The sequence below is a fragment of the Cajanus cajan genome, chromosome 2 (genome assembly GCF_000230855.2).
Source record: "Cajanus cajan strain Asha chromosome 2, NIPB_CcT2T_4, whole genome shotgun sequence".
NCBI lineage: Eukaryota > Viridiplantae > Streptophyta > Magnoliopsida > Fabales > Fabaceae > Cajanus > Cajanus cajan.
Window position 1 is genome coordinate 45,958,437 of NC_138518.1, and position 25,072 is coordinate 45,983,508.

At 29.3% G+C, this 25,072-nt stretch overlaps 2 protein-coding genes across 2 annotated transcripts; one reads left to right on the top strand and one right to left on the bottom strand.

Annotated features, from left to right (window-relative positions):
* Positions 1–220: 220 nt before the first annotated feature.
* On the bottom strand, positions 221–8,205 carry LOC109788814 (uncharacterized). Its single transcript, XM_020347640.3, has 3 exons — positions 7,931–8,205; positions 6,022–6,315; positions 221–647 (listed from the first exon to the last, which is right to left on the bottom strand). The coding sequence occupies exons 1-3, from the start codon at positions 7,943–7,945 to the stop codon at positions 603–605; spliced, it is 354 nt and encodes a 117-aa protein (XP_020203229.1). The 5' UTR covers positions 7,946–8,205; the 3' UTR covers positions 221–602.
* Positions 8,206–18,684: 10,479 nt separating this feature from the next.
* LOC109788813 (uncharacterized) lies at positions 18,685–24,684 on the top strand. Its single transcript, XM_020347639.2, has 8 exons — positions 18,685–18,801; positions 19,108–19,644; positions 20,602–21,762; positions 21,879–22,206; positions 22,478–22,733; positions 22,825–23,041; positions 23,389–23,753; positions 23,845–24,684. Exons 1-8 carry the CDS (start codon positions 18,685–18,687, stop codon positions 24,368–24,370), a joined length of 3,507 nt encoding a protein of 1,168 aa, XP_020203228.2. The 3' UTR covers positions 24,371–24,684.
* The last annotated feature ends 388 nt before the right edge of the window (positions 24,685–25,072 follow it).

Genomic DNA, 25,072 nt, shown 5'->3' on the forward strand with positions numbered 1-25,072 from the left:
ACTCTTATATAAATAGATCTCTTTTCATATAAGATTAACTTAAAAGAAAAAAGGAAATTCTTTTAATCACAATGCTTATATCTCTCTTATTTGATCATGTCCGGTTGAAATGGTATGTTTTTAAAATTAGCATGTCTTAAGGAAATTAAGTGAAAGGTTAGAACAATGTATTTGAATAATAAGTGAAAATTGGTCATGATTTTCACTTGACAACGCATAATTCATTCTATCTTTTGCACTGATGCAATGATTGAAATATTTTTAGTATACATGCTTGATATAGGTGCTCCCCTTAGATTAATACGTGAGAACCCAAAAATACATATTGATGAAATATGAGTTCTGTGCATATGGGCTACATAAAAGTGCTTTGCAATGATTAATGTAGTACATTCATTTGACTTTGCTTGAAACAATAGAAATAAAGGAGACACAAGCTTCGATAATAATGTAGCAAAACATGTACAGGGAACTCAAAGATTATAGAAGCTTCTGGTCAAGTTTCTATTGAATTGTCTCATGTTTGTATATATAGTTTGCATGTGATGGATCTTTAGTATATTTAATAACACACACCATGTATATATGATTGGAAAATGATATCAAGGCTTAAAGCAACCCATGTAATTCATAACCTTGCTTCTCCTCTGTAAAATCATAAACAACATTTGAGTTAGTACATTTTTGCACTGATTTTGTAGTAGTGTCTTCAATCTCTCATGTTGTCTCATCGTCTTCCACCACCCCCCCACCCCCACTCACTTTCTCTCTTTTCTAAATGTGAAATCAATAAAAGAAAATTCATTCAATTACACAAACCAACATACTCATCAAATTGGTGATAAATTATAGTAATTAGTAAAAAAAGTAAATTTGGTCCCTAATTTAAACAATTGATAGTCAATATGGCCTTCAAAATTAACATTACCATTTATTTATTTCCTAAAATTATATAATATATATATATATATATATATATATATATATATAATGGCTTAATTCCACTTTTGATATTTACTATTTTAAAATCTCAATTTTAGTCCCTCCATATTTTTACACAAATTTAATATTTCACTAATTTAGTTTTAATTTTGATCTACTTATTAATTTGACATTTAATATTTAACGGATATTTTAATTACAGCACTATTACACCACTATGTCAATATTTAATTAGACTATCATATCAACATTTCTATTAAATACTAAATTTCAAATTAAGGGATGAACTAAAATTAAATAATTAAAATATTGGGTGATAAAATTTAAAAAAAAAATGGAACCAAATTTAAAAATTATTTAAATAAAAGGATCATAAAATCAAAATTAAGGAAAAACAAATTTACTCTTCCACTTTGAGAATTATTAGTCAACTAAATCAATGAAATCGACATTATGTCTCTTAGAAAAAAAAATTATTAATTGACAACTATCTATTAAATTAATTTCTGACACAATCTAATGTTTGAGACTGAATTGACTTACATAAAAGAAAATTGACTTACAATTGGTAAAGGGTATTAAATGTTTAATTTAAATATATTTTTAGTCCTTATAAAATGAATAAATTTTTATTTTAGTTATTGTAAATTTATTTTTTGTTTTCATTTTTTTTAAATTTAGAATTATTATTTTTAGTCTTTATTATAATATAATCATTTTTAACAACTTGTTTATTCATAAAAAGATTAAGTGATCTTTTCTGATGTTACCTACAGCTGTTAGTGATAACATTTAAATGTTTAATACCTCTAAACGAATTTATAAACTTTTAAAATAATTATTATTTATATACCTTAAAATTATTGTTAAGTATAAAAAAAAGTGATTTTAAATTTTAGAATAGTGAAAATCAAAGAAAAAAATATTTTAAAAGAACCAAAAATTAAATTTTACTTATTTTATATTAAAAAATATTAAAAAGATAAAAAAAAAATAAAAAAATTACAAAAACTAAAATCAAAACTCCCTTATTTACTAGAACTAAACATATTAAAACCTAAATACTTTTATTGGTAATGTCAATAATCAAATTTATCAATACCGCCAACTCAAAAGCTGAAACTATCCAAAAGTAGATTAAAAGAGTGGAATTAGACAAAGTATGGAAATCAACAAGCAAAGCAAAACAAGATTCGAAATGAATGAGATAGATAAAAAAGGAAGAGATTCTAGGGTTGATAGAGGAAGAAGTACAGAGGAGGAGACATTTGCAGTAGGAATTTTGGAAGTTGGTTACACAAAATGAATCAATACTAGCACAAAAATCCAGAGTTAGATGGATAAAGGAAGGGGATCTTAATACAAAATTCTTTCATTTCATAGTAAATAGGAGAAGAAAGAAAAATGAGCTGAAAGGTCTATTAATTGATGGTTCATGGGTAGATGAGCCAAAGGAAGTAAAATCTTTTGTAAAAGAGTATTTTCAAGACAGATTTCGTGAGCTAAATGATGATAGACCCACTTTGGATGGAGTACAATTTAATCAAGTGTAACAAGTCCCACATCGGGGAGGTCTCCTTACTAGGGAGGCCTTATAAGGCGGGAGGTTCTTCAACCTTTTGGGCCGGCTTTTGAGGGATGGTTCCCCTCCTTAGCCTTATGCTCGTTACAATGATACTTTCATTGAGAATCAACCAACTCGAGAAGGGCTACCCACGGAGGGTTCTGACCACGGAGGGTCCTGACCGGCAAAAGGCCGAGTGAAGTACTGGTGAGTAAAGTACCGTGGAGTGCAGCCATCGAGGACGCTGACTTTCGAAGGGGGTGGTAATGTAACAAGTCCCACATCGGGGAGGTCTCCTTACCAGGGAAGCCTTATAAGGCGGGAGGTTCTCCAACCTCTTGGGCCGGCTTTTGAGGGATGGTTCCCCTCCTTAGCCTTATGCTCGTTACATCAAGTTTCTAACACACAAAATTATATACTTAATGCTGATTTTGAGGAAGAGGAAATTAAACAAGCTGTGTGGGATTGTGGTAGCTAGCTCCAAGAGCCCTGGACCAGATAGGTTTAATTTCAAATTCATAAAGGAGTTTTGGGCTACTATGAAAGGGGACATAATGCGTTTCGTCAAGGAATTCCAAGTCAATGGAAAGCTACCCAGGGGTACAAATTTTGCATTCATTACCCTTATTCCAAAGAAGGATAATCCACAATATCTAGATAATTATAGACCTATCTCATTGGTGGGTTGCATGTATAAAATATTGTATAAGATTTGGGCCAACAGAACCAAAAAGGTTTTTCCTAGTGTCATTGATGATAGACAAAGTGCATTTCTAGAAGGGAGGAACCTACTACATAGTGTTTTAGTTGTTAACGAAGGCATAGATGAAGCCAAAAGAAGAAGAAAGGCAACATTTGGTTAGTTGGAAGTATCTCCTTTATATACTCCAAAGATTGAGTTTTAGTAACAGATGGATAGAATAGATTGGAGAATACTTAAAGATAGCTCATGTTTCAGATTTTGTAAATGAAAGCCCAACTCAAGAGTTTAAATTACAAAGGGATCTAAGACAAGGTGATCTACTAGCACCATTTCTTTTCAACATGGTGGCAATGGGTCTAATAGGTATGATGAGGGAGGAAATTAATAAGAATTTGTTTTGCGGTTTGAAGGTGGGAACTGAATTAGTAGATATTAGCATAGTACAATATGCGAATGACACTATGTTTTTGGGTGAGGCTAGCTTAGTAATGTAGTTGCAATCAATAGCCTTCTAAGGTGTTTTGAGGTTGTTTAAGGATTAAAAGTAAACTTCAGTAAAAGTAGATTTTGGGTTGTGGGGGTGGAGAGGAATTCAGTGGAGAGCTTTTGTATATCTCTTGAACCGCAAAATATTACAGAATATTACAACTACCTTTCATATATTTAGGCTTACCCATCGGAGCGAATAGTAGGAAAATGGATATGTGGCAACCTATCTTAAAGCAAAATCAAGAAGAAATTATCCCATGGAAAAGAAAATATCTATCTATGGCTGGGAGGGTGTGTTTAATTAACTCAATTCTAGTGTCATTACCTCTCTTTTATCTATCTTTCTTCAAAATGCCAAAGTTTGTAGGGAAACAAATAAAGACAATGAAAAGGAGATCCCTATGGGGAAGCAAGGAGGGTCAACAAAAGATACCGAGGGTAAGGTAGGATAAGGTCACTCACCTTAAAGAGCTTGGCGGTTTGGGGATAAAAAAAATATTAGTGTAAAGCCCTTCTAGCAAAATGGAGCTGGAATCTCTTCCACCAGCCACATTCCTTATGGGGGAGAGTGCTAAAAGCAAGATATGGAAGATGTTATAATCTCTATTTAGAAAATGCCACTAATAAAGACTATATTTAGTGGTGTGATCTTCTAAAGGTGTGTGGAAGTGAGAATGAGGAGCGATGATTCGATAAATTGGTAAGTTGGAAGGTTGGGAAAGGTACACAAGTTAGATTTTGGCTAGACAGTTGGATGGGGACAAAATGTTTAGCAAATACTTATCCTAGACTTTTTATAAATTTAGAGCAAAAACAAGAGTTAATTGTTGATATGGGATACAAGATGGAAGATTGGGTGTGGCAATTTAGATGGTGCAAGAACTGGTTTGAATGGAAGCTGAGTAAGGAACAGTCGTTGCAACAAGTTTTGAGGAATACCACCTTTCATAAAGACCAACCAAATATATGGATATGGCTACCTGAGTCTTTTGGGATATTTTCGGTTAAATCAACATACAAGACAATACTATGAAGAAGGCTTGGGATTGAAGTGGATAAAAGGTTTAAGCAAATTTGGAATATTTTGGTTCTACCTAAGGTTCATACTTTTGTATGGAGGCTACCACAAAGGGGAATTCCACCAGTAGAAAACTTGTTAAAAAGGAATGTTGCACTGGAACCACACCAGTTGGTTTGTGCATTTTGCAAAGTGGAGACAGAATCCACTTCTCACATTTTATACACTTGTTCACATGTGGATATAATCTGGAAACAATGGCTAAGGTGAATAAATTGTCCCTCACCTCTACCACAAGAGATAGAACATCACTTTAGTTTCTTATCGACAATACTTCAGTCAAAAATAGAGGAGGAAAACTGGCAGCTAATATGGTGTGCTACAACTTGGTGCCTATAGAAACATAGAAACTCTTGTGTATTTGAAGGCGGAAATTTCGATCAAGACAAGGTCATTAAAGATGTTCTATTCTCTGCATGGTCATGGTTGCATACATTGTAGAAATCATTTCATTATTCCTTATCACAATGGGCTAGCAATCCAGGAAAATGCATTCAGATCAGGGGTTGAAGGATACAAAAACTACATAACAGTGGCAGGAACTAGTTCTGGCAATGGGATTTCTTTTATGAAAAAGGGGTGAGGAAGCTATAAACATGTGAAATAAATGATGAGTGGGAAGACTGACTTAAAACTTGTGCTACAACAGCAACTCTGACTGGCTATGCCTTGGTTGATTAGATGAGATGAAGGATTAAATCAATGGGGATGGTATTTAATTTCAGATGCAGACATGAATCACTGGAAGGGCAAGTCTTTTTGTTTTTTTTTTTGTAGACTATATATTTGATCTCAATATAAATTAACTTGTGATTTGCTTATAAATATCTACACAATCAATTTAATTGATGGTATCAATTTTAAGGACCAAATCTATATTTCATCCGATGTTATATAGTTATAAATGTTGAAGGTGGCGTAGCCCAAAGCTGATAATATTTGAGAACACGTCCACGTCTCATTAAGAAGGAAAACATAATCATTCATAGTAACAAAGAAAACAAAAAAATAAATTAATTAATAACAAGTTCATCAAGTTATTTTTCATTGTTTCCTTTGACAACGCTGCACCTACTATTGATCCATGTGCATTGATTAAGGGGGTATGGACCAAAACTAGGTGTAGTAGTTGCTCAAAGATAGTTTTCGTTAGGAAAGTCAAAATCTCAAGAAGAAAAATTCACATAGTGATAATAAACGTAAATGATTATGGAACTTTTATAGTAACTAAGATTAAGATCTTACCACGACTGGGAGATCATCTTCATCACGACTATGACCTGGGCCATGTCCATGTCCATGTCCATGTCCATGTCCATGTCCAGGTCCATGATTATGACCATGTCCACGTCGATGATTGGGATTCATGGCATCTCTTTCATTCCCAAGGCTTAGACGTTTGACTTCAGTCAAATCATTCTTTTGAGTTTTTTTATTTGCACGAGCTTGGTTGAACACCATGGAATAATCAGTAGGCACTCCTGTGGGCTTATGTTCCCACCCTCCAAATTGAGGCACAGACATCTTGATAGGTTTTTTCTGCAAACATTGAAAAATAAAATTATATATAAAATAATTTTCTAAATGCAAGTGCATAAAGAATAGATAGTGATGGGAGAGACTTAAGTTGAACCCCTTTAACTTGTATTGGTTAATACCCCCTTGATCAATGCACATTAACCAAGACATGTTTAAGGTTTCAATTAAACTCCAATATATAATATTGTTCATCCAATCATCTTGGCCTTGTATTGGTTAATACCCCCTTAATCAATGCACAGCAACCAATACTAGTCCAAGGTAATAAAATTTAATCCTTAATCAATGTCGGAAGTTTGTTTATATAATTTGAAATTCAAATGCGATTCATTTTCTATTTTAAAATTCGTTTTCATGTTTAAATGGAATATATATATATAAATTTGTATATCATCTATAACATTTAATTGAAAACATTATGGTAAGATGACATTGAGGTGGAACCTTGCTGCATGGAGAGAAAGTTTGGTTAGATCGACATTCAATAATAAACAAGAAAAGATTACGAGATAAGATATATAGAATTTCATGTATTTATCAACAGTTAAAAATTGTATGATGATATAGAACCATAAAATGATAAGTATGATAATTTGATATAAAGTGGCATCATATTGTATGTAAAATATCACTAATCATGTAAATAAAATGAAGATTTTTAAATTAGATTATTAAATTGCAAATAAATATGATTTTAACTCATATTATCACTCACTAAATCGCTCATATTTACAAAAAAAATAAAAAAATGAAAGGTATTAGAATTTTATCGGTATAGATTTTTCGAATAGAAATTAAAATCCTACTATATTAACATTATAAATCTACATTGATAGTACAATGCATTACAATATTTATATTAGTATTTTAATTGTCATGAAATAAAAATATTATACCAACTAAAGTTAAATATATGTCAAACTGTTATCGTATGAATTTTTTTAGTGAAATTAAAATTACTACTAATATTTATGAATTGAGATATATCATATGATGTCGTGAAAAAAATACAAATGATATCAAATATCAAATGACTACGGTGAGTAGATTAAAAATGTAGAAAAACTTTATCTATCTATTTTATTTGGCATGTATACATATGATAAATATATGTTTCAACAAATGAAACATGCACTTCCTTTTTTCAATATAACGTGAAAGTTTTAATAATAAGTAAAAAAAGATAATAGCATGAGAACAAAAAGGTCTTCGTAACACAAAACCCAAATTAAATATTTAATCCTATTTTCTTGCCATGACTAAACACAACATCAATGTCCTTTTTTTTATTCCATTTTGTCCATAATCTACGGCTACAAGACTTGTACTTTCTAACATAAATGATGATTCTTGATAGTAACAATATATCTATTGATCAAGATCTATATATGAAGGTTTCCACCTAAAAAGAGATCATACGTTGCATTTTAATTTCCAAATAAAAATTTTCACATTGCCATAAGTTTTGTACATTTATTTGTTTCACAAACCATTTATTGTTGCAACATTAAGTAATTTCTAATATCTCACAAAAAATATGAATATGCAATTTATATTTTAAATAAAGTTCTAGCCTCCCCACCCACCCATCCCTCCAATGAATATACAAGCTTACCTCCTTTCGTTCCATGGTTAAGAGTTGAGCTTGACCTTGGTATAAGGGGCTTCAACAAAGATGTTTGTTAATTGAACCTACTCAACATGTATATGCCCTTATTGAAGAGGGTGGGAATTTTCATTCCATGAAATGTTTGAACTATGGGAAACCAAGATAATACTTATCTTCTTCGACTAGTATTCGAAATATCCCAGGTTCAAGAGGTTAATGGAATTGAGATATTTGAAACTAGTTGTGTCTTGATTAACACAAACAAGAGAAAAAGTAGGACAATAATTATGGTTGTCCATTAAACAACATTCCTTTGGTTATTTATGAGGCTAGTTTCATATTAAAGTTTTTCCCAAATTTAGGGTAGATACCCTCATTTAGTTGGCCAAACATAACTACACAACATTGTTATCTTTTTATATCATGTCTTGTAGTTAGAAGTTTACCAAATGTAACATTTTACATCAAAATTCTACATATAACACGTGATTTTATCTTTTCATAACACGCTTTATGTTAATTTTTAAAGCAACGTTATACATTGTTAACGGTTTACACACAAAATCAGGCGAATAATTCTCTTATTGGTTTTTTAATGAATAAAAGAAAAGTGATACCATATAAATACCTTGTATCATCAAACATTACTCGGTTTCTAAACATCAAATAGTTTTACGCAGAAATAGAGAATAAGTACATCCATGTTCAGCATAAGTCCTTTGTGATTTTACATGAAATTATAATCATTAAGTTCCTTTGGTGGGTAGGAAATAAACTGCGTGAATAAAAATGAAAAAAAAATATAGAAAATATTGTGAAATTTAGGCTATTTGATTTAAGAGAAATGATAGGAAACTAAAAAAATATTATTATGAGGTTGTTTTTATATAAAAGAAATTAAATTATAAATAAAAATACTATCTTGAATGTATAACAATGCCATTAATACAATCAAATATGCACACAAGATAATTGATTTCAATTTATTTGGTTGTAACTTGTAGATGTTGAATTATTTTGGCACTCTAGTGACGAAAATATGGAATAAAGAAATTTAATTGATTTTATATTAATGATTCAGAATCAAATGATGAAAAAATACTAAGACATTGACAATATTCTGAGAATTTTTTTTTTTGGACAAAACTAACAAAAGTAACTATATGAAAAACGTGATAAGTATGTGGGGTAATTGTATTTGTTTGAGAAATACAATGGTTACCTAATTACCTTGAAGAATCATTTGCTAACATATACAAGAAAAAAATTGTTAATTCCAACAAGTAACTACATCAAAAACACATGAAAAAAATATTAAAATCATTTAGTAATTATTGTACACAAGTTGGAATATTCCTATATTTTTACCATTTGTTGGAAATATCCATAAATAAAAGGTATTGATCATTTATTTTATGTAATTATAGAAATATAATACTTTAAAATATTCATAATACTAATAAGAATGACTTAAAGAAATATGTCAAAATGAGTTCAACCAATGGATTGACCCGTACAACTCACTTAAATAGGTTGGGTTGGATTTACATTTTTTAATTAACCCTTTAACTCAAATAACACAACACACCAATCAAGCAAATAAAATATTCAAATGAGTTTGATTGATCCATTGAGTTGAATCAATTTCCTTAACTTTTTTCTATTAACATTGAATTATGATATTTTATTTGTGTTCAGCTGATTATTAAGATTTATTTATGATTGTATTGCATACTTATTATATTATTGTTATAGACTTATTTGCAAGTATATTATGAACTTATTTTAATGTTGTTGATAAATTTATTTTACTGTAAGTGATAAACTTAATAAGTTCTACTACAAAAAAAAATGTGTAAATAATGATATTTTTTATTATAAATAAGGATACTTCTAATAACTACCATTATTTACATGAACGACAATCACTAACATCACTCACATGAAATAAAATGGCAAGTAACAATGAATCATCACCACAATTGTTATTATATATATATATATATATATATATATATATATATATATTATAATATGACAATTTATTCTTGTAAAATATGAGAATTAAAAATATCTTAATTTACATAAGAAAAATATGTTAGTACGTAAATAATGAAACTTATAACTACCAATGACATCTTTGATTGTCATAATTTTCTAAGAATATATTTTTTTATATTTAAAATATGGTCATTCTGTCACAATTTTGTATGAAATGACAAAAAAAAAATATTCTTTTTAAGAATATTTTACACTATAAGAATGCTTGATTTTAAAGTCGGTAAAAGTCGACTCTAAATAATAAAAATTGATATAATATAATATTTATTGTCAATTATTCGCTGGTTTTTAGTCGATTCTAAATAAATTGATACAAATTTTTTGTGTCAGCTAAGTCAACACTAATTTAATAATTTTATTTATTTTAATTTTTTTATTGTTGGTTAAGCCGATACTATATTAATACTAACTTAATAATTTTTTTTAATATTTTTATTGTCAGTTAAGTCGACACTATGTTGACACAAAATTTATTTTATTTTTTCCTGATCTTCTTTTTTCAACCTACTTTTTACTTGTTCATATTTTTTTAGCATGGTCGAGACTCAATCCTGGACCCTTGATGTATTAAGTTAACTTGATAACCAGGTGCACTACAATATATTATGCGTATATAAAGTATCGACTTTTTCGATGCTAAACTTAAATTGAGTTTAGTGACGGAAAATATCTAAAGAAATAACGTCGACTTTTCTGCTAAACTTAAATTGAGTTTAGTGTCGGAAAAATCGACATTATTTCTTTAAATATAACTTCGACTTTTCTGACATTAATTTAAATTAAGTTAGTATTAGAAAAGCTGACGTTATTTCTTTAAATATAACGTCGACTTATTAACTTATTAACTCTTTTTAACCGGTAGAATACAAGAGAAAAAAAATAATATACCAAAAGCAACTACTTATTTAATTTAACAATATACCTGACGCAACTGCAAAGTCTCCAAATGAAGTTGATGTTGGGAGGAGGAATCCTTTTCTTAATTATAATTATGGCTACTGCATAGATTGTAATTATGCTTGTGGTGAGCTTCCAGTTATTTTGAACCAAGCTCTTACTTTGTATTTGGCACATGGTTGTGTGTATAGTGACAATGCATTTACCTCTATATAAACTGTTGGCACTTGCCATGTCTTGAAGTTTATTTATCTGTTTCAGTTAACAATGTTAACTAACGTAGCAAGGGATAAAAAGTACAAGCTATTAGGATAGAAAGACTACAACATAGCCAACAAAAACATTCTATATGCCTTTTAACAAACAAGACATAATTTATGAAGGAAAAATATTTTAATTAATTCATTAAATTGAAAGAGAACAACACTCCATGAAAGGGGACTCTAGTTTTCTATCAACTACATGATCTATGTCCCGATATATATCTCCATTCCATTGTATCAAGTTGATAACGCGAGCACTATAGCAGAGGAGTTAGTACGTAGGAAGATTCATCTTCTCTTGAAATTGTTTTGTAAGGAAGGCAAGCATGAATGACATATTCCGATGTGAATGAGAAGACTCATTTCTTAGTTGTACTGCTTTTGCTGATTAAGTGACTTTTAGTGTCAAGTTACCTTTGACTTGAGTTCTAAATTAAATTTGGGAAGTTGATAATGTTAATTTAAATTTATAATTATTGATTATTTTACATTAATAATACCAACTTTCCTCTGATTTTCAACTTATCTAGTCCTCCTTATAATGATGCTTATTTACTGTTACACAAAAAATCCTAGTTTATTATCACTTTAAATAATTACTTTATATATATATATATATATATATATATATATGAATAGTTTTTTTATAATTAAAAAGTATAACTCTCTACACTAGAAATGAATCTAGTCTTTGGCCAAAGAACGAAAATATAAAATAATTTGTGTTAACAACTTTCGATAAGAACAAATTATTAACACAGAATATCATTTATGCATTATTAAGAGAGAGTAATTTATTAATACAAGTGTCAACAATTAAATAAAATTTGATATTTTATTTAATTTTAACTCCTAAATTATATTATAAATATTATGCTTATTGTGATTTAAAAATATATCAACTTTAAGGAATAATTTCAAAAAATGAATTAAGAAATTATTATTTTTAAAATTAAAAAATAACAAAAATTTTCATAAAGAAAACAGAACATTATACGTAATTGTAACATTAAATAATTCAAAAATGAAAGATAGACATGTGTATTGTTGAAAAAATATGAATTAACTTTTGTTTTTCCTCTTTCTTTTGTTTTAACTAATGACCTTATTTTAAGTAATTTTTAAGACTACAGAAGATGACTATCATTTAAATAGACACTAAAAGAGGTGATGAGAATTTTCTCTTTATTTTAAAGTGTATTTAACTTACTATGGACAAGGATTCTAACTTTGTTTCTACATTAAAATATATATATATATATATATATATATATATATATATATATATATTAAGCAAATTTATGAATAAATTTTTCATTAAGTGTAATTTAGGGAGAAGGAGTCCGTTTTACTAAGAAGCTTCTTTTCATTACCCTGAACCCTGATACCATCCATTTATATGAACTGAAATATCCTTTTCCAACACGCATAAAAGTTTAGGAAGTTCTTGTCAAAATAAAATAATAATAAAAAAAAGTTAAGGAAGCTAAAGAGCCTTCCCACAAAATTCTCTCTATGGAATAAGAAATGGTAGTATACGAGTATACAAAGAGTCAAGAGGAAATATATAGAGACATTCTGAGTTAAAAGGAGCATAACCAAGAAGAGTTTAGAAAACGAAAAGACGTACGTTGTTCTTGTTCTGGTTTTATGCCAGAGGCTACCCCTCGAAAAACAAGTATTTGTTTCACAATTCCTCTAGCAGCTTCATTTCCTACTACTTTGTTTACAAGTGATCAATGCAGTTAAAAATTCAGTGTCTTGGTCTCTTTAGGTTTCTGACCACGTAGCTATATCTGCATTGCATGGACATGGTTTTGTGATTTTTTTCTGCCAAGCAAACTGAATTAGTAACAAGAAGATGCAAGGTCAATCTTCAAATAAGAATAAGGCCAAGTATGATGATTATGGCTTCATGGATTTGATTTTCTCTTGGTCCATTGAAGACATTTTAAATGAAGATCTATACAAGAACAAGGTTAGTAGTGACACTATTCCTTTCATTTTATCTAATGTTAAATTAACATCATTGAAATTTTTGTTCTATCTACATTTTTAACTTATGTTAACTATTTCAATGCTTATTTTGACACATGTCATGTTCATAATATTCATAAGATCATGTCCTAAAATTTTGAGCTTGTTTAGATAAAGTTTAAAAGCAATTTTGAGAATATCTCTACTGAAAATTTTGAGCTTGTTTAGATAAAGTTTAAAATTTTGAGACATAATGTCGATTTCATTGATTTAGTTGACTAATAATTCTCAAAGTGGAAGAGTAAATTTGTTTTTCCTTAATTTTGATTTTATGATCCTTTTATTTAAATAATTTTTAAATTTGGTTCCATTTTTTTTTTAAATTTTATCACCCAATATTTTAATTATTTAATTTTAGTTCATCCCTTAATTTGAAATTTAGTATTTAATAGAAATGTTGATATGATAGTCTAATTAAATATTGACATAGTGGTGTAATAGTGCTGTAATTAAAATATCCGTTAAATATTAAATGTCAAATTAATAAGTAGATCAAAATTAAAACTAAATTAGTGAAATATTAAATTTGTGTAAAAATATGGAGGGACTAAAATTGAGATTTTAAAATAGTAAATATCAAAAGTGGAATTAAGCCATTATATATATATATATATATATATATATATATATATTATATAATTTTAGGAAATAAATAAATGGTAATGTTAATTTTGAAGGCCATATTGACTATCAATTGTTTAAATTAGGGACCAAATTTACTTTTTTTACTAATTACTATAATTTATCACCAATTTGATGAGTATGTTGGTTTGTGTAATTGAATGAATTTTCTTTTATTGATTTCACATTTAGAAAAGAGAGAAAGTGAGTGGGGGTGGGGGGGTGGTGGAAGACGATGAGACAACATGAGAGATTGAAGACACTACTACAAAATCAGTGCAAAAATGTACTAACTCAAATGTTGTTTATGATTTTACAGAGGAGAAGCAAGGTTATGAATTACATGGGTTGCTTTAAGCCTTGATATCATTTTCCAATCATATATACATGGTGTGTGTTATTAAATATACTAAAGATCCATCACATGCAAACTATATATACAAACATGAGACAATTCAATAGAAACTTGACCAGAAGCTTCTATAATCTTTGAGTTCCCTGTACATGTTTTGCTACATTATTATCGAAGCTTGTGTCTCCTTTATTTCTATTGTTTCAAGCAAAGTCAAATGAATGTACTACATTAATCATTGCAAAGCACTTTTATGTAGCCCATATGCACAGAACTCATATTTCATCAATATGTATTTTTGGGTTCTCACGTATTAATCTAAGGGGAGCACCTATATCAAGCATGTATACTAAAAATATTTCAATCATTGCATCAGTGCAAAAGATAGAATGAATTATGCGTTGTCAAGTGAAAATCATGACCAATTTTCACTTATTATTCAAATACATTGTTCTAACCTTTCACTTAATTTCCTTAAGACATGCTAATTTTAAAAACATACCATTTCAACCGGACATGATCAAATAAGAGAGATATAAGCATTGTGATTAAAAGAATTTCCTTTTTTCTTTTAAGTTAATCTTATATGAAAAGAGATCTATTTATATAAGAGTAAGTTTACCTAAATTTATTTCAAGAGTAAGTCTACTTATATTTATTTTATTCAATAATTAATATTTTATATCGAATTTCAACAAATTAACTATTAAACTAAAAATTCTTAATCCATAGATTAATCTTACAAAATTTTTTAAAATTTAAAAATTATTTAATAGTTTATTTCATTAATTCAAATCAACATATAAAATATTTTTATAATTATCCGTTAATTTAAATTAATGAAACGTATAGAGTATCAAATATTTTTCAATTTCTTTAAAGAATTTGTAAAATTGATCTATATATTAAGAACTTTTAATTTAACGGTTAAATTAATAAAATTTAATGTAAATATGAATTATTGAATAAAATAAACCTAGATAAACTTACTCTTGAAGTAAGTAGATCCATTTTCATCTTACATACTTTTTAAGTCTATATAACAATCAATTTTGATAGAAATTACCTAATTTTGATATAACGTTTGACATCGGGAGATTACTTAAAAACAACATAACATTAGATACATAAATAACTTATTTATAACCCAGTAAGTGTATATAACGCTGAATTTTATTTAGGCAATAATTTCATTCAATTTAGTGTTTTAATATATAACCTCAATATTTGCACTTTATGACTTTAAATGTCCTACCCGGGTAAATGTGAAACAAAATATGAGATAAAATGGCAAGTGATAAACTTAATAAGTTCTACTACAAAAAAAAATGTGTAAATAATGATATTTTTTATTATAAATAAGGATACTTCTAATAACTACCATTATTTACATGAACGACAATCACTAACATCACTCACATGAAATAAAATGGCAAGTAACAATGAATCATCACCACAATTGTTATTATATATATATATATATATATATATATATATATTATAATATGACAATTTATTCTTGTAAAATATGAGAATTAAAAATATCTTAATTTACATAAGAAAAATATGTTAGTACGTAAATAATGAAACTTATAACTACCAATGACATCTTTGATTGTCATAATTTTCTAAGAATATATTTTTTTATATTTAAAATATGGTCATTCTGTCACAATTTTGTATGAAATGACAAAAAAAAAATATTCTTTTTAAGAATATTTTACACTATAAGAATGCTTGATTTTAAAGTCGGTAAAAGTCGACTCTAAATAATAAAAATTGATATAATATAATATTTATTGTCAATTATTCGCTGGTTTTTAGTCGATTCTAAATAAATTGATACAAATTTTTTGTGTCAGCTAAGTTAACACTAATTTAATAATTTTATTTATTTTAATTTTTTTATTGTTGGTTAAGCCGATACTATATTAATACTAACTTAATAATTTTTTTTAATATTTTTATTGTCAGTTAAGTCGACACTATGTTGACACAAAATTTATTTTATTTTTTCCTGATCTTCTTTTTTCAACCTACTTTTTACTTGTTCATATTTTTTTAGCATGGTCGAGACTCAATCCTGGACCCTTGATGTATTAAGTTAACTTGATAACCAGGTGCACTACAATATATTATGCGTATATAAAGTATCGACTTTTTCGATGCTAAACTTAAATTGAGTTTAGTGACGGAAAATATCTAAAGAAATAACGTCGACTTTTCTGCTAAACTTAAATTGAGTTTAGTGTCGGAAAAATCGACATTATTTCTTTAAATATAACTTCGACTTTTCTGACATTAATTTAAATTAAGTTAGTATTAGAAAAGCTGACGTTATTTCTTTAAATATAACGTCGACTTATTAACTTATTAACTCTTTTTAACCGGTAGAATACAAGAGAAAAAAAATAATATACCAAAAGCAACTACTTATTTAATTTAACAATATACCTGACGCAACTGCAAAGTCTCCAAATGAAGTTGATGTTGGGAGGAGGAATCCTTTTCTTAATTATAATTATGGCTACTGCATAGATTGTAATTATGCTTGTGGTGAGCTTCCAGTTATTTTGAACCAAGCTCTTACTTTGTATTTGGCACATGGTTGTGTGTATAGTGACAATGCATTTACCTCTATATAAACTGTTGGCACTTGCCATGTCTTGAAGTTTATTTATCTGTTTCAGTTAACAATGTTAACTAACGTAGCAAGGGATAAAAAGTACAAGCTATTAGGATAGAAAGACTACAACATAGCCAACAAAAACATTCTATATGCCTTTTAACAAACAAGACATAATTTATGAAGGAAAAATATTTTAATTAATTCATTAAATTGAAAGAGAACAACACTCCATGAAAGGGGACTCTAGTTTTCTATCAACTACATGATCTATGTCCCGATATATATCTCCATTCCATTGTATCAAGTTGATAACGCGAGCACTATAGCAGAGGAGTTAGTACGTAGGAAGATTCATCTTCTCTTGAAATTGTTTTGTAAGGAAGGCAAGCATGAATGACATATTCCGATGTGAATGAGAAGACTCATTTCTTAGTTGTACTGCTTTTGCTGATTAAGTGACTTTTAGTGTCAAGTTACCTTTGACTTGAGTTCTAAATTAAATTTGGGAAGTTGATAATGTTAATTTAAATTTATAATTATTGATTATTTTACATTAATAATACCAACTTTCCTCTGATTTTCAACTTATCTAGTCCTCCTTATAATGATGCTTATTTACTGTTACACAAAAAATCCTAGTTTATTATCACTTTAAATAATTACTTTATATATATATATATATGAATAGTTTTTTTATAATTAAAAAGTATAACTCTCTACACTAGAAATGAATCTAGTCTTTGGCCAAAGAACGAAAATATAAAATAATTTGTGTTAACAACTTTCGATAAGAACAAATTATTAACACAGAATATCATTTATGCATTATTAAGAGAGAGTAATTTATTAATACAAGTGTCAACAATTAAATAAAATTTGATATTTTATTTAATTTTAACTCCTAAATTATATTATAAATATTATGCTTATTGTGATTTAAAAATATATCAACTTTAAGGAATAATTTCAAAAAATGAATTAAGAAATTATTATTTTTAAAATTAAAAAATAACAAAAATTTTCATAAAGAAAACAGAACATTATACGTAATTGTAACATTAAATAATTCAAAAATGAAAGATAGACATGTGTATTGTTGAAAAAATATGAATTAACTTTTGTTTTTCCTCTTTCTTTTGTTTTAACTAATGACCTTATTTTAAGTAATTTTTAAGACTACAGAAGATGACTATCATTTAAATAGACACTAAAAGAGGTGATGAGAATTTTCTCTTTATTTTAAAGTGTATTTAACTTACTATGGACAAGGATTCTAACTTTGTTTCTACATTAAAATATATATATATATATATATATATATATATATATTAAGCAAATTTATGAATAAATTTTTCATTAAGTGTAATTTAGGGAGAAGGAGTCCGTTTTACTAAGAAGCTTCTTTTCATTACCCTGAACCCTGATACCATCCATTTATATGAACTGAAATATCCTTTTCCAACACGCATAAAAGTTTAGGAAGTTCTTGTCAAAATAAAATAATAATAAAAAAAAGTTAAGGAAGCTAAAGAGCCTTCCCACAAAATTCTCTCTATGGAATAAGAAATGGTAGTATACGAGTATACAAAGAGTCAAGAGGAAATATATAGAGACATTCTGAGTTAAAAGGAGCATAACCAAGAAGAGTTTAGAAAACGAAAAGACGTACGTTGTTCTTGTTCTGGTTTTATGCCAGAGGCTACCCCTCGAAAAACAAGTATTTGTTTCACAATTCCTCTAGCAGCTTCATTTCCTACTACTTTGTTTACAAGTGATCAATGCAGTTAAAAATTCAGTGTCTTGGTCTCTTTAGGTTTCTGACCACGTAGCTATATCTGCATTGCATGGACATGGTTTTGTGATTTTTTTCTGCCAAGCAAACTGAATTAGTAACAAGAAGATGCAAGGTCAATCTTCAAATAAGAATAAGGCCAAGTATGATGATTATGGCTTCATGGATTTGATTTTCTCTTGGTCCATTGAAGACATTTTAAATGAAGATCTATACAAGAACAAGGTTAGTAGTGACACTATTCCTTTCATTTTATCTAATGTTAAATTAACATCATTGAAATTTTTGTTCTATCTACATTTTTAACTTATGTTAACTATTTCAATGCTTATTTTGACACATGTCATGTTCATAATATTCATAAGATCATGTCCTAAAATTTTGAGCTTGTTTAGATAAAGTTTAAAAGCAATTTTGAGAATATCTCTACTGAAAAGTATTTTTTTTTCTATAAAAATGTTTCTAATTTATATCTAAACATGCTATTAATGTTTTACTTATGACTTGAGTTTGTTGACCCTTGATTTTCAGATTATGAAGATTGAACTATCGTTTCTGTCCATTGATCATTACCGTGGATCTTATATGTATCCTTTATTAGAGGAAACTCGAGCACAACTGTGCTCAAGTATGGATATCATACAGCAAGCACCTTATGCAGAGGTGAGAGGTATAAAGGAGGCCAAACCATATGAAAATAAACTTTATAACTTGAAAATTGATTCATGGAAAAACAGGTTTGCTCATAATGGAGAACCATACAAAACATTACCTGGTGATGTTTTAATATTGGCTGATTATAAACCAGAAGCTGTAAAAGACTTGCAAAGGAATAGAAGATTTTGGAGTTTTGTGTCCACTGTATGGACAAAAGAAGATGAAGACGGTAGCATGTCTGTTTGCTTAAAAGTTAAGGCATCAAAAGACATTGACTTGCAAGAGTTGAGGAATAAAACTCTATTTCTCATTTTCTTGACAAATGTAAACCCTAATAGAAGAATATGGGGTGCACTTCATATACCCGGTAATTTGAAGCTACTAACGCAGATCTTATGCAAGAAGGATGAGGTAATAAGAAAGTTAATTTTAAGTTTGAATTTGTTCGTATAGCTAAAAGTGTAAATTTTATTTATTTTAGTCTTAATTTTTTTAGCTTAATTACCTTTTAATATGTATGTTCTCTTGTGTAAATGGGTTTGGGTACCTTTTATGCCTGTAATCTAATACATATTTTTAGCTGTTAAAAGAAAACCTTTTAATATATATATAGTTTGATGAACTTTATCTTTATTTCTTATTAAAAATATTCTATGTTAGTCTATATACCATTTTTGTTTCTATTTAATTCTTATAGTTTTATAAACTTTAATAAGAAGTCTTCATAGAAATAAAAAATCAGGATTAAAAGGGAAAAAAATGTATTAATTACAATGAAACCTTTTTAATAATTAAAAAGATAAATTTTATAAATTTATATAGACGAAAAGGTAATTAAACCTTGTTCTTTTATGGGTAAGTGTACTTTTTGTGAGGATACAGACTTACAGTTTTTAAGGACAAAAAGATTTTAAATCTTAATTTTATGATCATGGTATTATGTTTTTAATGCATCATCTTAAACTTTTATTCACTGTTTAATTGAAATCTAAGTTGGTGCTAAAATACATTCATGGTTTGTTAAATGCATATTTAACCAGTTTGTTTAAACTTAAAAGGCAAAACCGTTTTAAATTAAGTTTTTAAAAAATAAATAAGAATCGTTTCTTAGAAATGCAGAAATCAGAAAATTGTTTATTTGAAAGAATTGTTATTCTATTGTTATAGAATTCAACACTGACACACTATTCTTTATTACTGCTATTATTTTTTTGTGCCATTCAGTCAAAAGACTGACCACACGAACCAGATCAATGATTTTCAAATTCTAATACATTTATGGAAATTGTGTTCTATGTTATTTTTTAAGACAATTGATTTTGAAATTGAAACTAGTGCTATAACTGATGAATGTATACTGGAAAACAGGTTGAGGAATGCTGTAGTTGTAGCTCTCTGGCTGATAATTTAAGATATGACTGTTCATATCAAAGGTTATTATCAGACCTTAACGAATCCCAAAAAAAGGCAATTTCTGCATGTCTTTCTGGCCTCAATTGCAATCACAACTCTGTTGTGAAGCTCATATGGGGACCACCAGGCACAGGAAAGACAAGAACTTTGGCCACACTACTTTTTGCTCTAATGAAAATGAAATATAGAGTCCTTGTATGTGCCCCAACAAATGTTGCCATCAAAGAAGTGGCGACACGAGTAGTAAATATAATGAAAGAGGCTCATAGTAAAGAATATGGTGATTTGTTATGTTCATTGGGAGATTTGCTATTGTTTGGGAACAATGAGAGGTTAAGAATAGGAGATGATATTGAAGATATATATTTGGATCATCGTGTGCAACAACTCACAAAATGCTATTCTCATTATACTGGATTCAGTTCTTGTCTTGAGTCCATGATTGATCTTCTAGAAAATTGTGTTTCCAAATATGATGAGTATGTTCAGAGTGAGTTGAAAAAAAGGGACAAGACAAAGCCAAAATCATTTCTAGTGTTTCTGAGAGAAGGGTTTGGTTCTGCAGCATTGGAATTAGAATCATGTATTTCTATCTTGTGTACTCATGTAACCATGAGTCAACGTCTGTTGTTGAAAAATAACTATCAGAACTTAGTGTGCTTGAATGAAGCACTTGAATCATTTCAAGACCTGTTGTTTCAAAATATTTTGGCTTCTGAAGATTTGGAAAACCTTTTCTCTTTCCAAAATTTACCATGGATGAAATCTTGGTCATTTGGGGGTGCTGCTGAGCAGTTGTACAACAAGCGAACTGAATGTTTGATAGCTTTAATGACTGTGAAAGATTCACTTGATGGATTCATGATGATAATCTCTTCCAGCAAGGAAGACGAAATCAGAGAGTTTTGTTTCCAAACATCATCATTGATATTTTCTACTGCTTCTGGTTCTCATAAGCTGCACAATCTAGCCATTAAACCGCTGAACATCTTGGTGATAGATGAAGCGGCAATGTTAAAAGAATGTGAATCAATAATACCAAGCTTACTTCCAGGGATAAGTCATGCAATTCTTGTTGGTGATGAATGTCAACTGCCACCTATGGTTAGAAGTAATGTATGTTGCCTTTATCAAGCATATATTAATTGTTTCTTTTTCCTTTTGAGAAGTTTTCATCACCAATCCTCCTCTATTTCTAATTTACATTAGTGCTCATTCTTTTTGTGTACAAGATTTCCGATGAAGCTGGTTTTGGGAGAAGTTTGTTTCAGAGGTTGAGCTCATTAGGTTACACTAAGTACCTCCTCGATATGCAACATAGGATGCATCCACAGATAAGTTCGTTTCCAAATTCATATTTCTATTCTAACAAAATTCAGGATGCACCTAATGTTGAAAGAAGTGACTATGGGAAGCAATACCTTCCAGGGCCAATGTTTGGTCCTTATTCTTTTATAAATATAATTGGAGGCAAAGAGCAGTTTGATGATGCAGGGAGAAGCTACAAAAATATGGCTGAGGTCGCAGTTGTAATGACAATACTGAAGAATTTGCACAAAGGTTGTATATTTATACTAAATTTTGGCATTAATTTGTAATGGACATCTGAAATATTTGGCCTGCATTTCTTTATTAGAAAGAAGCTCAGTACTGAATAAAAAGTTTTAGATGGTATATGCTGAATTGTTGAACTTGGATATAAGTTTTTGTGTATGAAATTCTACTAGTTCTGGTAGTAATAACTAAAGTTACTCATATGGATCCAACTGAAAGATGCAGCTTAAAATACATGATGTCTGGATTTTAATATGAAGTTGGTTTTTCCTTGTAGCATGGTTGGGTTCAAAGCAGAAGCTCAGCATTGGTATAGTGTCTCCCTATGCTGGCCAAATTGTTGCAATTGAAAAGAAGCTTGGACAGTTTTATGAAAGCCATGATGGATTCAAAGTGAACGTGAAGTCGGTTGATGGTTTTCAGGGAGGGGAGCATGATGTAATTATATTATCAACTGTTAGAACCAATAGCAGAACGTTTCTTGAATTCATTTCTTCTCCACAGAGGACTAATGTTGCTCTTACAAGAGCCAGGTATATATCATGCTGTAACCTTTCTATTATAATTCTTATGTTTTAGAGTATCACATTAACTGGTAAACTGCTGTTGGTTTGATATTTCTAGGCATTGTCTATGGATTTTGGGGAATGAAAGGGCCCTTACACACAAAGAAAATGTTTGGAAGGCTATAGTGCTTGATGCTAAGAAACGTAACTGTTTCTTTGATGCGGACCGAGATGAGCAAATGGCTAAAGCTATATTGGATGCAAGGAAAGAATCAGACGAATTTGATGACTTGCTTGATTCAAATAGTGATATTTTTAAAAATGCGTTGTGGAAGGTATATGGATCCAGGACTGATCAATTATAATATTTGTTCTTTTATTTAGTTCTGAATTTTCACAGGTGTTGTTTCAGTAGACATTTTCTTTTCTTGGGACTGTACTTCCTATGAATTGTTAGCTACTCATTTGCTCTTTATTCTTATAATAAAAAATAAATAATCTTATTATCTTATACATATTTGAAGGTTGCAAAAACTCACCCTATTAACTAATGTTTGATATTTGATAACTCATTAAAATAGAGTACACTTGAAATTAATCATCAATATTTTCGTCTGTTCTTGTTATCCTCTGTACATGCTTGATCTGTTCTTGACATCACTTCCAATGTGCGCATTTGCAGGTTCATTTCAATGACAAATTCCGCAGATCATTCAAAAGACTAAGGTCTAACGAGATCAAGAAGAAGGTTATAAACCTTCTGGGAAGACTTTCAAGTGGCTGGAGACCAAAAAAGATTGCAGTGGATTTGTCTTGTGAGAATTCCTCACAGATTTTGAAGCAATTTAAGGTTGAAAGCTTCTATATTATTTGTTCAATTGATATAGTCAAAACTTCAAGGTATATTCAGGTTTTGAAGATTTGGGACATATTACCTGTAGAGGATATCCCTCAGTTGGCTAAGCGCCTTGACAATGTATTCAAAGGATACACTAATGAATATATCATTAGGTGCAAAGAAAAAGGAAGTTACAAATACAATGGAGGGTGAGTGCTTTCAGTTGCATTAATTTAAAAATATTTAATCTGTTCTAGTCTTAACTGGTATGAAGCCTTTGGCTTCTTTGTTTTTGAACAGGAATATAGAGTTTCCATTGAATTGGCCACTTTCAGCTAAGATCCAAAAATTTGAGAGTGTTCATAATAATCCAAATGAGGGAGAGACATGTGCTAATGAAGAGGTAAGTGACGATGAAAACTCTAAGGTTGAGGAGTGTATGTTGTTGATGAAGTACTGTTCTATCTCAAGAAGATCCTTGCTTTATGGTCAAGATGGTGTAGAAGTGGATCTTCCATATGAAGTAACTGATGAACAACGTAACATAATTCTCTACCCTCAAAGTACATTTGTACTTGGTCGTAGTGGTACAGGAAAAACTACGGTTTTGATTACCAAGCTGATTCAAAATGAGAAATTGCATCATATGGCTGTTGAAGAAGTCTTTGGATCCAAAATTCATGTGAATCCAGAAGAGTCCAAGGAGATTGCTTCTGAGACTGAAAAACCAGTCTTAAGACAGTTATTTGTGACATTGAGTCCAGGACTATGTCGGAAGGTTCAACATCATGTTTCTCTTTTGAAAAGGTATCTGGTTTTTTCATAAAATTCTTTGGAAACTATTTTTATTTTCCCTTAATTTATAAAAGTATAAGGTGATAATGGAAATCATATGTATATAATGTACCGACTTCTAGATATGTACCTTCTATCAGATTTTAGCATACCATCACTGTATGAATATTTTTTGTTGTTTTAACTAAGACTAGAAAAATATCAGTACTCATAACCTGTGTTTCATATGTAAAATAAAAACTTTCATATGTGCTTTGTGATCAGAAGGCTAATACTAATACCAGACCATAGATCATACAAGCAACAAAGATGAAGTTTGGATGTGAATTACCTTATATGGAATACTGTTTCAAATTTTCCTGTTTAATAAACAATGTAATAATGGTAAACGTTAAGCTACACCATGTAAAATACATGATTTTATTTCTAGCATTCTGAGTTCCAGAAAGTATTGTATTGGTTCTCACTTTCATTGGGTTGAACTAATCGTCCCTTTTATATAGTTAATAAATTTTATTTTGGAATTTGGATGCATCTCACACAGGTCTTTTGGGGAAGGAAGCACCTGTATATGAAGCCAACTTTCGGAGATGTTTTGATCATGATTCCAAACACAATGTTTTGTGCTCAGAACTTAAGAACCTGTATGTGGCAATAACTCGTGCAAGGATGAGATTATGGATTTATGATGATGCAGAAGAGTTCTCTAAGCCTATGTTCCACTACTGGCAAA

Coding starts and splice junctions, on each gene's coding strand:
- LOC109788814 (XM_020347640.3), bottom strand. Junction 648..6,021: donor AAGATGATCTCCCAGTCGTG/GTAAGATCTTAA, acceptor ATGATTTTACAG/AGGAGAAGCAAGGTTATGAA.
- LOC109788813 (XM_020347639.2), top strand. CDS start 18,685: ATGCAAGGTCAATCTTCAAATAAGAATAAGGCCAAGTATGATGATTAT. Junction 21,763..21,878: donor CACCTATGGTTAGAAGTAAT/GTATGTTGCCTT, acceptor TTTGTGTACAAG/ATTTCCGATGAAGCTGGTTT. Junction 23,754..23,844: donor AGTTACAAATACAATGGAGG/GTGAGTGCTTTC, acceptor GTTTTTGAACAG/GAATATAGAGTTTCCATTGA.